Genomic DNA, 14,648 nt, shown 5'->3' with positions numbered 1-14,648 from the left:
TCTCCCCCTCCCGCCCCCCCAAGCCCTCTCCACATTCCATCGTGGCGGGGTGGCTTTCCCCCAGCACAGCGATCCCCCAGTGTCAGGAGGCGCTGTGGGTAAGGGGGAGGGGCCAGGGCTCAGAGGAAGGAGCCTCCTGCCCCTATACAGAAGCACTGGGTTCCTACGTGGGAGAAGCTGAGATCACTACAAGTCCCAGACGCCCCCGCGCTCCAGCGGAGAGATGGCGGGGGCCGGGCAGCTGGGGCTGTGGGGACTGCGCTGCTGCACGTGGAGGGTGTGGGGCCCCTGGGCCCGGCTCAGCGATGCGCGGGGTTTGGCGGGCCCGGCGCGCGGGGCGTCCCCCCTGGACACGCACGTGCCCCGGGACCTGCTGCTGTTCCGGCACGAGCGGGCCCGCTTCTTCCGCCTGCTCGGGTTGTTCTGCACGGGGCAGTTCGCGTTCTGGGCGTACCTGGCGCACTTCGCCTTCAGCGAGCTGCGGCCCGCAGGGCAGCCCGCGGCCAGCGTCCGGCCCGCGCCCACCCTGCCCGGCGGGGCCTCGGTCAACCCGACCTCCAACAAGTGGCGCTACGGATTCACCGTGTCCTGTCTGACCGTAGGTGAGAGCCGGGAGCGGGCCCCGGGGAGAGAGGGACCCCTCCCCCCGAGCTGGAGCAGGCCCCTGGGAGAGAGGGGTGTGGGGGCCAGGGGAGTCCCTCCCTCTGTGACAGCACTCAGGCAGGGGGAACTGGTGATTCCAGTCCTTGCATCCTGGGGAAGTGGGGGAGGGATAAGAGTTAGGGAAGCATGAAGCGAAGACACTGGTAATGGGATTCCCCCCTCCCTCGGAACCCTCTCTCCACAGAGGAGAGAGCCCACCCTAGGGAGGGTGGCCGGTGACAGGGAGTTGTGTCTGGGAGCTGCCTGGATCTGAGTCCAGTTCATTGCCCTGGGGAAGAGGGATCTGGGACCAGAGCCTGGTTCTGCCCCACAGCTGGGCCTGGGCCACCGCCACCTGGAGCAACTGAGCGGAATCAGGCTTCTGAAACTCAGAACCAAATCCTGCTGCTGGGAGATGGGGAGGTTGCGCCCCCAGCCTTGCTGATGTCCCTCAGTTCTAATCTGCAGCCCCCCGGGTATCCCAGCCTTGGGCTCCTTCCCCCCTCCCCCCCTGTTTTGCCAGTGCCTCCCAACCCACAGCCCCCTGCTAGCCCAGTCTGGGTGTGGTGGATGGCATCTGGGGATTTCATTTTCTCTTTCTCCCCACCCCAGGTTCACTGATCGTGGCTGCTGGCTTCGTGTATTCACGCCGCTCAGTGTGGCAGGTCGTGCTGCGCCAGGGGGGACGGGATGTGACCCTCAGCACGTACTATCCCTTCGGGCTGAGCTCGTCTTTCACTGTGCCCCTGCGCCAGGTCTCCTGCATGGCTCATCGTTCTGAGGTGCCTGCCATGATTCCCCTCAAGGTTAAGGGTCGGCCCTTTTACTTCCTTCTGGACAAGCAGGGCCAGGTTTACAACCCACAGCTTTTTGACCTCACCGTGGGGGCTTACAGGAAGCTGTGATGGGGGGGGGAATGAGGGTGCTTCCCACTGCTCAAGGATCCTGGAGGGTGGTCGCTGGACAGTTAGAGAAGAGTCCCCAGATTGGGGGCAATGGACAGATTCACACCACACCAACCTCCTGACTTTCCCCGAGGACAGCAGGGCCCAGCCCCATTGAAGGGGGCACTACGTCCTGGGGGGATGGGGCTCCAATTGTGTGCTTTTGAAATAAATATGAAACTGTGGAGCAGCTGCTGTGAACTCTCTGCCAGCCATGTGTATCTGGGGCTGGCAGGGTTGGGAGGTGTTGTTCATATGCAGGGCAGTTGATCAAGGAGCAATGGACTAGGGGATACTAAGGTGGATGGGATCAATGGGGAAGGGGAGGCACGCACCATGGTGGGCCTGGGGCTCAGAGTGGGGGATTTCATGTTGGAGGGGTCTGAGCTAGGGCAGCATTTGTGCAGGGGAATCTGAGCCTGTGACGCCCCCCACATGTGAATGGGCTCCAGCAAGACGGGCGCGCACCCTGCACAGACCACATGGCACCAAGTTTGGAGAAATCAGTTTATGGGGGCAATGTGGTGCTGAGGGGTCCCCACACCCCCTCTTTCCCATGAGTAGTGAGTCCTGGGCTGGAGGGCTCAGCTCCCCTCGCCTGCATTGTCGCTGTCCCCTTCCTCCTCCAAGCTGGGCTGAACGGTGAGCCCTGATGGCCAGGCCAGCCCCTGCTCACGGGCGAGACGCTGCCAGCGGGTGTCATCACTCGGATGGGTGAGGTAGCGCTGCCCCACACGGGTCTCCAGCTCCCGCAGGGCCAGCCAGGTCTGGAAATCCTGGGGGGGGGGGATGGAGACAGCTCATCAACAGGTGCTGGAGGGAGTCCAGGCTCCTCCTATCAGGGATGCACCGTGCGCTGAGGAAGGGATCTACAGGGGATGGGGAGAGCTAGGGAGGGGGTTGAGTTAGCCATTTACTGTTGGGAGCGGGGACTGGAGACTGGGGTGAAGCTGGGCAGGGGAGAGCAGGGTGTTGAGTTCTGGGGTGGAGGGAGGTTACGTGGAGCTAGACAGTGCAAGGGGATGGAAGAGGTGTGTTATGGGGTGTGGATTGTGGGACAGAAGGTATCTGCAGGAAGGGATGTGGGTGGGGTGGATAGGGATTGAGGGGTGGAGGGAAGGTACCTGCAGCCAGGGGTGGTTCAGCGCCTTGTTCACACTCAGTCGCTTCCTCAGCTTCACCTGCAGCAGCTGGTGGATGAGGCTGACAGCTGTGAGGGAAGGAGGGGGTTACATAGGCCAAGACCTCTCCCCAACTCCCCCCCCCCCCCAGGGAGCACAGCCATTGGCTGCCAGGGCCTGCAACACCCAAATTTCCTGGAGGTGCCCTAGGGCTGCCACAGGTACATACAGGCCATGTTCTGGAGGTGCAGGAGCAGTGTGCTGCGAGTGGCATGCCACAGGGGAGTGGGGGGTCTCGCCCTCAAGGGAGATGCTGGCCCAGGTCTGCCGGGGGTACAAGAAGGCCAGTCTGGAGGTAGGGGGCAGTGTGATTTGGGTGCAGGGTGGTATGGGGGGTCTCACACTCGAGGAAGATGTTGGCCCAGATCTGCCGGGAGTACATGATGGCTGCAGTGTGGAGGTGGGGGGTAGGGGTGTCTCACCCTCAAGGGAGATGCTGGCCCAGGTCTGCCGGGGATACATGAAGGCCGCGTTCTGGATCTGATCGTTGACGTCCTCCTCCTCGTTGAAGGGGAAGGTCCCGCTCAGGCTGACATAGATGATGACGCCCACAGCCCACATGTCCAAGGCACGGTTGTAGCCATGTTGCCGCAGCACTTCGGGGGCCAGGTACGCCGGGGTCCCCACCACTGAGCGCCGGAACGATGACTCCTCAATGATGCGGGCGAAACCAAAGTCACAGAGCTTCACCTGAGAGGTGAGGGGTTAGCATGAGGGTGGGGAATATGGGGCATTTCCCTGCTGGGAGGGCCTGACTCTGGGGAGACCGGCTGGCTCGGGGTAGGGGCCTGTCCCCTCTAGGCAACGCCAGCTCTGGTCTGGCCCCAGGTTGGTAATACAGTCTTGGCTGAAAGGGGAAGGGAGAGTGGGTGCAAGAGCTAGGATGGGTGTTCAGGGAGAGGGGGCTAGAGGGATGAGGGGGTGGAACAGGGCTTCAGGGAGGTGGGCTGGGAGGCGGTGCAGGGATTGTCCCACCTGGGGGTAAGGCTCATCCGAGGCCAGCAGCACGTTCTCTGGCTTGAGGTCACAGTGCACGATGTTCCGGGTGTGCAGGTGGCGCAGGGCAGACAGGATCTGCAAGCACAGCGGAGCATTACTGGAGGGGGTGGTTACCTGCCGTGTGTGTGTGGGAGTACCTGATGGGTTCACGCACAGACTGGATGTGGCATGGGGGCTGTTGCACGCTCACATGCGCTGGTGAGTGCTGTGTGAACCGTGACCCAGGCATTGGGGAGCAGTGATGGGATTGTGTGTGTATGTGCACAGTGATGGTGAGGAGTGTGCAATGATGTGCAGTGCTGACGTGCACAAGTATACCACCATGCTGAGTGGTGAGCCTGGGTGCTGTATGCAATGGTGACAGGACCACAGCGGTGGGCACGATGGGGATGAGCAGCGATGGGGAGCAGTGCATGAGTGCGACTGGCGTGCCACGGGGAGCAGCATGTGGGGGGACGGGAGTGGCGTGCTGTGGGGGAGCAGTGTATGTGGGTGTGTATATTTTCACAAGGACTCTGAGTAGTATGCAATCTGTGATCATGGATGGTGCAGCATCATTAACATGCCCGCGGGGGACACCTGTGGGGAGCCCCAGGCTGGAGGGTTTGCTTGGTCCTCCTCGCTCTGCTGTGAGGCCACTCCGGGGGGTTGGGGCAGAGAGAGCAAGCTGGGGCACCCACCTGGGCAGTGAGGAACTTGGCAAGGGGTTCGGGCAGCCGCCCAGTCTCGCTGGACAGGATCATTTCCAGCATGTCGCCACGCAGCCGCTCCATCACCACGAAGAGCCGGGCGGGGCCTTCGAACATGCACTCCAGGTGCACCACGCAGGGAGAGTGCAGGCTCTGGCAGGGAGAAGATGGAACTGCCTGAACCGGGATCCTCCCTAGCCTTGGAGCCCTCCCCTGTCCCCCGGACATACACACAGCCCAAGAACCCTCCCCACCACTCAGACCTGCCCCTAACCCCGCAGGCCCTTCTCCGGTAGCTGGTGCTGGACTGCCTTGGAGCTCCCTCCAGGGGACAGGGCCCCAACAAAGCCCCCAGTGCATTGGGGGAGGGAGTGCTGCCTGTCCAGCTATTGTCCCCTTTCCCCCACTGGGGCAGAGGCAGCCAAACATGTCCATGGAGGAGATCTCTGGGCCCATCAGTGGTGGCCCCTCCCAGAGGGGCATCCCCATGTTCTGTACACCCAAGGGTCCCCTTTTCCACACATCCCCTCCCTTCCCACCAGGGTCTTTGTGTTTCTCACCCCCCAGTGGCTCACCTGCAGGATGGAGACCTCATTGCGGAACTGATTTTCCTGCCGGGGAGGGAAGCGCAGCTTGTCGATGACTTTCACGGCCACGTCCCGGCCAGATTTCCTGTGCTTTCCTGGGGGGCAGGGCAGGGGTATCAGGGCTGGGGGGCAGAGGGGGAGGCAGAGCTGGGGCAGGAGGGGTGTGGGGCAGGGCTGGGGGGAGATGTGCACTAGCACACCATGGGTGAGCAGTGGGCAAACCATGCTCCTGGAAGCATGGCAGTGATGGGATGGGCATGGCTATGGCACTTGGGGAGGCTGTAGTGAACATGTTTGCCCCTGAGGGGCGCACATGCAAGCTGAGATCCCAGACTGTGCCCAAGGAGGAGGTAGGGGGTTCAGCACAGAGGGAGGGGAATTATTGGGGGACACAGGAGGGGGGAGCCAGGATGGGAGCTGGGGCGGGGGAGGGCACCTACCGCCGTACACCACCCCGAACTGCCCAGCGCCCAGCACCTCGTCAGGGAAGATCTGATAGGAACGGCTGATGTCCTGGGGTGAGGGACAAGGACAGGGTTGGGGGGATTGAAGCATGGTACCCTGACAAGCCAGGCCTAATGCTCCTGCTACTGCCACCCCTGCCACCATCCCCTATGCCTGGCTTCCTCACCCCAACACCAGCCCCCATGTTTGCTCATCCCCTTCCCTGTGCCAGACCAAGCACCCCACCACTCCTAGGGTTCCCCAGTGCCACCCTCTCCAACTCACCGTGTCATCTGGGGACTCATAGTCAGAATCTGCAGAGACAAGACAAGACAATGGAGACATGAGAAGAACCTGGCCTGATTGGGACATCCAGACCCACTACCCTGTTCTCCTGGGAGCAGGAGCCAGCCACCTCTCAGATGGCCACTGGGGATGTGCCTTCACCTGGTACTGAGATGCAACTGTCTCTGGGATACGCCACAGGGGCTGTTGATACAGGGATTTCTTGCCCAGCACTGAGATGCAGCTGGCACTGGGGTGTGACACAGGGCCTGTTAACACAGAGATTCCTTGCCCAACACTGAGGTCTGGCTGGCTCTGCAGTGCAGCATGGGGGCTGTTGAATTAGGGATGATCCCTCACCCAGCTCTGAGATGCAGCTAGCTCTGGGGTGGGGCTCATGGCTGCCTGTAGAGGGATCCCTATGTACTCACTGGGCTCCTGGACAGAGCCGTCAGGCTCGGGGTTCACAGGCCATAGGGCCTGGCGGATGGCCCTGGCCCAGGCCTTTCCAGCCTCCGCCCTTGCCCAGACCTGCCCTGGCTCCCGCTCACTGCTGTGCTCGCCCACGTAGTACACTAGGGCCTCCGTCACCAGCTCAAAGCAGGGGGGGCTCCCGCTGGATGCCAGGGGTGTCAGCCCCTTCCAGGGGCGGATCTGGAGGATCTCAGACAGCGGCAGCTCCTGCAGGAAGAGTAAGACCATTGGACAGTGGCTGGGCTCCTCTGGGGTGAGGAATCAGGAAGGGGGGTCCTGCGGGGGGAGTGCAGGCTGTTTTGGACTGGGGCTCTGGGGAAGCAGGGTGCTGTAGGGAATGGGACCCCTCACCTTGTAGAACTTGCCTCCGCTCTCACAGTGGAAGAAGCTCAGGCTCTTGCTGTCCAGCACCCAGTAATGGCGTTTCCTCTGGGGGGCACAGAGATATTATTCTGGGGGCATGTGCCCATCCCAAGGCCCTCTGGCCCAAACCTCTGCTGCCCCCCCAACCCAACATTGCCCTGAAATGAGACTGGCCAATAATTCCCCTCTTCTCCTCTCAGTCCCCACATAACCAGTCCTGGCCAGCCACGAGCCCCACTCCCTGACACCCTCCCACCCTGTGCCCCATCCTGTTACTCCCCCCCACCCTGCCTACCTGTGGCTCCACCCCCTGATCCGTCTGTGGCCCCACCCTCTGCCCATCCATGACCCCTGCCTCCCATTCTCCTGTGACTCCATCCCCCATTCCAGCCTGCCTGCAGCCTGAGGCTCCACCCCGACCTCAAATCTTCTGTGGCTCCACCCCTGACCCTCCTGTAACCCCACCCTCTCTCCCCAGCCAGGGCACTCACCATGGGGTCCCTGCTAGTGAAGTGCACCATCCATCCCTCCAGCAGGACGGCGCTGCGCCGCCTCTTGGTGTGCCGGCAGGACTGCACCACCCGCATCAAGGGGATGTAGCTGCTGAAACAGGGGCTGGCGCCAGGAGAGACAGGGACTCAGATACTCGACTCCTCAGCCCCCAAAGGTACAGCCTTCCACCACCCACCAGGCTCCCTGGGGTCAGGACTCCTGGGTTCTATGCCCATCTCTGGGAGGGGAGTGAGGTCTGGTGGTTAGAGCAGGGATTGGGAACCAGGATTCCTGAGTTCGCTGACCCCATAGGTGATACCCTTCCCATTCTGTACTATGGAGCAGCAGGCCCAGGGGAACCATGCAGCCTCCCCCCCACCCCGCATACCCATCCTTGGGGGGTCCCTACCTGAGGCTGGTGTGCAGCTCTGCCTCTAGAGTCCCAGGGTTGGGCTCTGTCTCCTCTGTGTCCTCTGCCAGCCCGTGCCCACTGGTGCCCTCCCCATCCGCCTCCCCTTCCACTGGCTCTGGCTTGCTAGACGGGCACTCTGGGCTCTCGCCATCTGTGTAGGTGAAGGGGGAGAGTGTGATACCCTGCTTTCTGCGAGGCCAGCAGGGAAAACACAAAGGGGAATAGGGACTAGAGCGGGGCCACTGGGCACCAGGATTCCTGGGTTCTATGCCTGGCTCTGGGAGCAGAGTGGTGGCTAACGGTTAGAGCAGACGGGCTGGAAGCAGGGGTATGACAAAGAAAGGCTCAGGCCCCCCTTGTCCCCTGACTAGAATTGGAAATTGAGCCTGGCTGTCCTGCCAGAGGGGTGACCAGGCCAAATCTGAGGGTGTGGGGACCCTGTACCCCTCCTTGGCCCTCCCTACCTCTGCAGTCCTGGCACCCATGGGCACTGGGCGCCCCCAGCCCCCAGGAGGGTGGGAAGATTGAGTCTGGGCTTTTTGTGCTGCCTACGGAAGAGGAGACGCAGAAAGAGGATGGGGCCTGGGGCTCCCAGAACTGCCTGGGCTCTGGTGGGGACAGTGCTCTTCAGCCTGACACCTCTCTGGGTGAGAGCTCAGGGCTGGGAGCAGAGCGGGGTGTGGGGGCAATCATGAGGCTGGGTGCAGAGGCAGTGTAATAAAATAAGGGCTGGTTTGGGGGACTGGCAGGGGGTGAGTGCAGGGCTGGGTGGGGTGCGGAGGGTGTGGGGCTGGGGACAGGAGAGAGTGGGGAGGAGAGACTAAGCTGGGGGCGAGACAGGGCAGGGAGTGCTCTGGACCCTCTCCTTAGGAAAGTGCTGTTTGTGCCCTAGGGGGGAATCAGGACTCCTGAGTTCTATCCCTAGCACAGGGAGGGGAACGAGGGGTGGAGCTTCTGGCCCAGCCAAGCTTAGAGCAGTGGAGCCTTAATGCTGACCAGACAGGGTCGCTGGGCTGTGCCCAATGCATTGTGGGATAGCAGTGCGGGGCACTCCGGGAGGGGTCAGGCTTCCCCAGTGAGCAAGCTGAGCAGGGGGCAGAGCTGGGGCCATGAATGGGGTAGTGCTGAGTATGTCCCCCTGCCCTCCCTGCCCCTGTGGCCCCGTCCTTACCTGCTGTGCCAGGGGCCAGGCCCTCCCCCACACACTCATCCGGCACGAACTGCTCGCAGCGCTTGTGGCAGTTGAATTTACAGTCTGTGCGGGGAGAGGAGAGAGGCGGCAGGGTGGGGCAGCGGGCCAGCCGGGATCCAGTTTTCCTTTTCCTGCTGGGGTCCCTGGAGCAGTGTGGCTGGGTGCTACCTCCCACTGCGACAAAGGGGGGGTAGCTCCCCCCTCAGAGCAATTGGCTCAGGCTCTTTGCAGACTCAGGCAGTGTTGCTTCATTGGTTACAGCAAGGGAAGCTCCTCCCTTTTATCTCTGTCCCCTGAATCCTCCCCATTTCTCCCTTTGTACCCATGATGTGGGTTCCCCTGGCATGTTTGACTGTTTCTGCTGGTTCCCTGTCAGCCCCAGAAGGGTGGGGAGAGGCCACGGAGACCGTGACTCCCAGCTCTCTGTACAGGGTTCTCTTGATAAGTGGCCCCTGAGGGGCAGGGAGGCTGCTTGTGAACGCAGCCTCCTTGGGCCAGCAGACAGCACTCAAAGGGGGCACCTCGCTGGGGTGGTTGCTGGGACATGCCATCAGAAGGAGCTTCCAGTGCTGAATGGGGAAGTGATGGGGGCAGAGCTTGAAGCTGGGTTGCCAAGTTCTGTACCCCTACACCCCAGTGGGGCCACAGTGACCCCAAAGTCAATCCCAGCAGCGTCCCAGTCTAAGGTCAGGCCCCTCACCCCAATCCTGACAGGGTCCCAGCCCGGGGTCAGCCCTGTACCCCAATCCTCTGCGTGGTCCCAGCTGGTGATACCTTTGCACTGCAGCCCCTGGCGGAAGAGCCCCTTGAGCAGGCGCTTGCAGTGCTGGCACACAGTGGGCCGGGTGTACGAGTGGACCTGGAAGGTGTGTGGCACCTTGACCCTGTTCAGATCCATCCAGTCCTTCCAGAGCGGGCGGCCAATCAGTGCAGGGCCCTGCGTCTGCTGGCCCCATTTCCAGTGACTGATCTGCAGGGGAACCAGAGTCCATGTTAGAATGTGGTGAGTGTTCCCACCCTCTCCCCAACTCCGCACTGTCCCTGTCCCTCACTGCACCCCACTTTCCAGGGTCCCAGCCAAGTTGCCAACCACCCCCAATTCTGATTTATCCTGAGTCTCTGCCTGGCCTTCCCCATCCCATCCAGCCATCGCTGCAGGGGGTTAGCAGCCAGGATTCCTGGGTTCTATCCAGCTCTGGGAGAGGAGTGGGGTGTAGTGGCTAAAGCAGACATCGTATTCCTTTGCAGAGTGTATCCATTGCCTCTGAAGTCCTTGACCTTCCCAACACCCAAGAGCCATCCCCCTCTGGAATCCTTCCCCTGGCTATGTTAGTCCTGGCTCCTACCTCCTCCAGGCTGCCCCCCACGTTCTGGCCAAGGCCAGGGGTCCTGGGGCTGGTGGTAGCACCCAGTGAGCGACTGGCCAGCTGGTTCCTCCTCACACCACGGCAGTTGTTGGGGATCTTGAAGGCACAGCGCTTGTGATAGTTCAGCCCGCAGCCTGGGGGGAGGGAAGAGTGAGGACTGGGCTCCCTGCCAGGCCTGGGGGAGAGATGGGTCCCCTGGCCATGGGTCTGGGAGCCCCAGAGGGGCTCCAGGAGATTGGGCAGGCCTGGAAGGAGGGGACTACTGGTGCGCAAAGGGCTGAGGAGTTCAGCCAGGCCTGGGGAGAGGTGTGCCAAAAGGACCCAGGAGATCTGGAAGGAGCATCATCTGCCCAGTGGGACCCAGGGGATCAGGCCAGGTGCAGAGATGGGGGTATGGGCACCAGAAGGACCCACGAAGGGGGAGAGGGTTAGGGTCAGGCGGAGGGACCCAGGAGACTAGGTCAGTCCCAGGGGTGGGAGGGAAGGGGTGGACACAGATTGCTCCATACCTTGACACTTTAACCCTTGGCGCACCAGCCCCCAGAGCATCTCCCCGCAGTAGTCGCAGAAGGCTGGGGCCTTGTAGGAGTGAACAAGCAGCACATGGGGCCGGATAGTGAAATCCAAGGAAACTGAGGCTGGGGGGAGAGAGAAGAGTGAGGAAGGGGAGGGTTTGGTAGGGGGAATGGGAGTCCAAGGCCTGCCCTTCTGTGGGGAACTGGCTCTGATCTGCCCCTACGGCATGGGGACTGGCTGGGTGGGATGGGGGAATGGGACAAGGGGCCTTTCCCCTCTAGGGGGCGCCAGCTCTGATCTGCCCCAGGGTGGGAAACTGGCTGGCTCAGATGGGGCAGGGAGAGGAAGCTGAGGCCTTTCCCCTCCAGGCCCTGCTCGGTATCCACAGGCTCTGGTGCCCCAGGACTGTCTCACCCGACAGCACGATCTCAATCAGGTCCCCAGCGCGCATGACACTGTCTGGCCCCAGGTGCTCCAGCACATTCTCTGATGCATCGTCATGCCGGAACAGCATGATCTTCTCCGACACCCCCAGGAAGCCGTATTCAGGGAACTAGGAGAGAGATGGCATTAGAACCCAGGCCTCTGGCCCCCCCAGGCCTGCACTAACCATTAGATCCCACTCCTCTCCCTGAGCCAGGCATAGAACTCAGGAGTCATGGTCTCTTTCTGGGGAATTATGGGGGAGCCAGACAGTAACCTCGCCCCCCCATGAGAGCCTGGCCTGCTCTTAGCTGGTAAAGGTTGGCCTGTGATCTCACATTAGCGCCTCCCCCAGGGGAAGATGGGACCGGAACAGGCCTGGTTATTATAGCCATGAAGCCTTCTCTCTAGCTCCAGGTTTTGTTGCTCCCAGGCTGCGGGCTCCAGCTCTTCCCAGCACCATTCCCTGGCTGAGCAATCCCCCACCCCCACAACTTCCACAGAGCCCCCAGCTTGCCAGGGCTTGAGATGCACTGGGAGAGGGAGGGGAGCACAGATAGAGTCCCACCACTAACACCAGCCTCCTGGATTCCTGTATCACTTCTCGAATGCTCGCATTGCTACAGAAATGCTGTGTGTTCTCATTGTAACTGCACTGAGCTAAAATGCAGCTGCTTCTGGGATGGGGCATGGGGGTTGTTTATATAGGGATCCTTTACCCAGCACCAAGATGCAGCCCCTTCTGGGGTGGGGTGCAGGAGCTGTTTATACAGGGATCCCTCGCCTGGCACTGAGATGCAGCCACCTCTGGAGTGGGGCATGGTGGTTTTGTATACAAGGCTTCTGCGCCTGGTGCTGAGAGGCAGCTGCTTCTGGGCTGGGCTGCATGGGGTGTTTATACAGGGATCCCTTGCCTGGCACTGACATGCAGCCGCCTCTGGGGTGGAGCACGGGGACTGTTTGTACAGGGCTAGTTGTATGAGACTCCCCGCTCCCTGCAGCCAGTCGAGCCCCCCCTGCAATGCCACGAGTGAGCACAGAGCGGAAACAAGCTGCTCTGCTGGTTAGGGCGGTTTCCTCTCTCACTTGCTCGGTGCAGGGGGACTGGGCAGCCGGGGAGGGGGCAGGCCCTCAGAGCGCAGGTAGGAGGGACAGGGCCCCGCTGACCCCAGCCGCAATGGAAAGATTGACTCAGCATGACTGCTGCAGCACCCCCACCCACCCAAGTGCTCCCAGTGCTGTCCTGAGATGGAAACTGGCGGGGAGGGGGCAGGGGGCAAAGGAAATGCGGGGGAGACAGGGAACCTTTGAATAGCCACCCTCCTGTGAATGAGAGAGCGCAGGTCCGCAGCAGGGGGGCAGGCCCAGGCTCAGCCCCTCCCCCAATATTAAGGATGTCCCCTCTTTGGACCTGGACCAGGGCTCTATATCCCCCCAGTCATCCTACACTTGGCTCATATCATCTTTCCCCCGACCTCGAATCCTGTCTGCAGGTCCCCTGGTAAGATCAGACCCCTGCCCCACACCATGTGCCCCCCCTTCTCCCTCAAGGGTGCTGTCCAAGGGCTCTGAGTGCCATGAGGTTCCCCAGGGAGCGAGCCACCTGCAGCCTGGCAGCCCAGCACCTCCCATCTGCTACCCTATCTTTGGGACACTGCAGTCTCCAGCCCAGTGTTTCCCCCAGGCTGTGCCTCATTTAATCTGTCTCAGGAGAACAGCAAATCAATCTCCAGGCATCAAGAGGGGAGGAGGAATAGTGGTTAGAGGGGGGGAGGGCAGGATGCCTGGGGTCTATTCCTAGCTCAGGGAGGGGAGTGAAGTCTAGTGGTTAGAACAGGGGAGGTGCTGGAAGGTAGGACTCTTGGATTCTATTCCTAGCTGAGGCAGGGGAGTGAAGTCTAGTAGTTAGAGCATGGCGGGTGGGAGCCAGGACTCTCAGGTTCTGTCCCTGGTTCTGGGAGGGGAGTGGGGACTCACGGTTAGAGCAGCTGGGGCTGGAAGTCAGGACATTGCTGGGTTCCACAGCTGCTCCCCTACATTCCAAGCACTAATCAGACATTGAGCAAACTCCCCTGGTGTCTCCGTGACCCAGCATGGGCATCTGGGCACAGCCTCTGTGATTCCTTCTGGGGGCCCCTTCCCATCCCCACACCCTGGATCCTGGCCTTTTCACCTGCGCTCCCCTTCTCGACACCCCTCCAGCTTAGCCCCATTACCTTCCTCTCCACCAGCTCCACTGCCAGGTGCCGCAGGTGCCCGTAACCCAGCTCCTCTGGGGGCAGCATGTATGACTCTCGGGACAGCCCAATCTGCAGGCGCACAGATACTGTGCCCAGGGGCTGGCACTCCAGAGCCATGGACAGCACCGGGTGCCCGGGAAAGCTGGGTCTTGTGCTGGATCTGCAACCTCAGGGGACACCTCCTGAGGGTCTCACGTGGGGATGGGGCAGGGCAGGAGGCAGGAGAGAAAGGGGTCCCTTCTCGTTCCCCCCCACAGTCCCCACACTGTCTCCCTGCACCGCCTGCCCCACGGCTTCTCTGAGCTGCAGGAAATGCAGTGTTAACTCTCTGCTCCCCGAGGGACGGAGCTGTCTGCTGATAATGATGTGAGCGGTCTGCAGCCTGGTGGGTTAGTGCATGGGGGTGGGGAGCCAGGACTCCTGGGTTCTGTCTTCAGCTGTGGGAGGGGAGAGGGGTCTAGTGGATTAGATGGGGCAGGGGGAACCAGGACTCCTGGGTCCTATTCGCATCTCTGCTAGTATTAATAACTGCATTTCTATGGTGTTCCCCGATCAAAGCAACACCCGCATGGTAATGAATTATCCCAAGTTTGGTTCCTGGTGAAGGGGGCTCACAGGGTGAGATGGGGGTGCTGGACATGGTGGGTCACCAATCAGTTGTCATCTAACTCAGTGGTTCTCAACCAGGGGTATACATACTCCTGGGGGTACGCTGAGGTCTTCCAGGGGGTACATCAATTCGTCTAGATCTTTGCCTAGTTTTGCAACAGGCTACATAAAAAGCACTAGCGAAGTCAGTGCAAACTCAAATTTCATGCAGACAATGACTTGTTTATACTGCTCTATACACTATCCACTGAAATGTAAGTACAATATTTATATTCCAATGGATTTATTTTATAATGTGGTAAAACTGTGAAAGTCAGCAATTTCTCAGTAACAGTGTGCTGTGACACTTTTGTATTTTTATGTCTGTTTTTATAAGGAAGCAGTTTTTAAGTGAGGTGAAATTTGGGGGTACGCAAGACAAATCAGATTCCTGAAAGGGGTACAGTCGTCTGAAAAGGTTGAGAGCCACTGATCTAACTCAGCTCCAATGACTTTCATTCATTGCATTAATGTAGGGTCCCTGTCTGATCCCCTTGACTCCTGGGGTCAGTCGAGAGTCACCCATTGACTGCAGTGGGTAGGGCCCGATTCTGATCTCAGAGCCACTGGGTGAAACCGGAGTCACCCCCTCCCCAAGTGGCATCGGAGCCAGCTCCTTGTCTCCACACCCTCAGCTGGATCTGTCAGGAGCGATGGGCCTGCACAGGCACAGGGGCAGTGGAGCAATGGGGATGGGCTGGAGCTGTCCTGCTCGGACCCAGGTTAGGTTCTCTGGGTGAACAGCATAGG

At 60.8% G+C, this 14,648-nt stretch overlaps 2 protein-coding genes across 2 annotated transcripts; one reads left to right on the top strand and one right to left on the bottom strand.

Annotated features, from left to right (window-relative positions):
• Positions 1-170: 170 nt before the first annotated feature.
• TMEM223 (transmembrane protein 223) lies at positions 171-1,766 on the top strand. Its single transcript, XM_024198833.3, has 2 exons — positions 171-602; positions 1,255-1,766. Exons 1-2 carry the CDS (start codon positions 224-226, stop codon positions 1,545-1,547), a joined length of 672 nt encoding a protein of 223 aa, XP_024054601.1. The 5' UTR covers positions 171-223; the 3' UTR covers positions 1,548-1,766.
• Positions 1,767-2,170: 404 nt separating this feature from the next.
• Positions 2,171-13,367, bottom strand: LOC112105843 (serine/threonine-protein kinase D3-like). Its single transcript, XM_026650467.1, has 18 exons — positions 13,227-13,367; positions 11,002-11,140; positions 10,581-10,709; positions 10,051-10,205; positions 9,479-9,674; positions 8,684-8,767; positions 7,510-7,663; positions 7,100-7,223; positions 6,597-6,674; positions 6,203-6,452; positions 5,772-5,800; positions 5,483-5,555; positions 5,031-5,137; positions 4,447-4,608; positions 3,743-3,841; positions 3,190-3,457; positions 2,711-2,796; positions 2,171-2,362 (listed from the first exon to the last, which is right to left on the bottom strand). The coding sequence occupies exons 1-18, from the start codon at positions 13,365-13,367 to the stop codon at positions 2,171-2,173; spliced, it is 2,466 nt and encodes an 821-aa protein (XP_026506252.1).
• Between the last annotated feature and the right edge of the window lie 1,281 nt (positions 13,368-14,648).

The sequence above is a fragment of the Terrapene carolina genome, unplaced genomic scaffold (genome assembly GCF_002925995.2).
Source record: "Terrapene carolina triunguis isolate 2854851 unplaced genomic scaffold, T_m_triunguis-2.0 Scaffold89, whole genome shotgun sequence".
Classification (NCBI taxonomy): domain Eukaryota; kingdom Metazoa; phylum Chordata; order Testudines; family Emydidae; genus Terrapene; species Terrapene triunguis.
Note: the sequence above shows the minus strand (reverse complement) of the source record. Positions and strands in the feature narration are given on the sequence as shown.

What these genes read in the sequence shown, in the direction of transcription:
- TMEM223 (XM_024198833.3), top strand. Translation starts at nt 224, where the DNA reads ATGGCGGGGGCCGGGCAGCTGGGGCTGTGGGGACTGCGCTGCTGCACG. An exon ending in CGTGTCCTGTCTGACCGTAG is followed by an intron (nt 603 to 1,254) that starts GTGAGAGCCGGG and finishes TCCCCACCCCAG; the next exon opens with GTTCACTGATCGTGGCTGCT.
- LOC112105843 (XM_026650467.1), bottom strand. Translation starts at nt 13,367, where the DNA reads ATGGCTCTGGAGTGCCAGCCCCTGGGCACAGTATCTGTGCGCCTGCAG. An exon ending in GTTCGGGGTGGTGTACGGCG is followed by an intron (nt 5,138 to 5,482) that starts GTAGGTGCCCTC and finishes CCTGCCCCCCAG; the next exon opens with GAAAGCACAGGAAATCTGGC. An exon ending in TGAACCACCCCTGGCTGCAG is followed by an intron (nt 2,363 to 2,710) that starts GTACCTTCCCTC and finishes CCCCCCCCCCAG; the next exon opens with GATTTCCAGACCTGGCTGGC.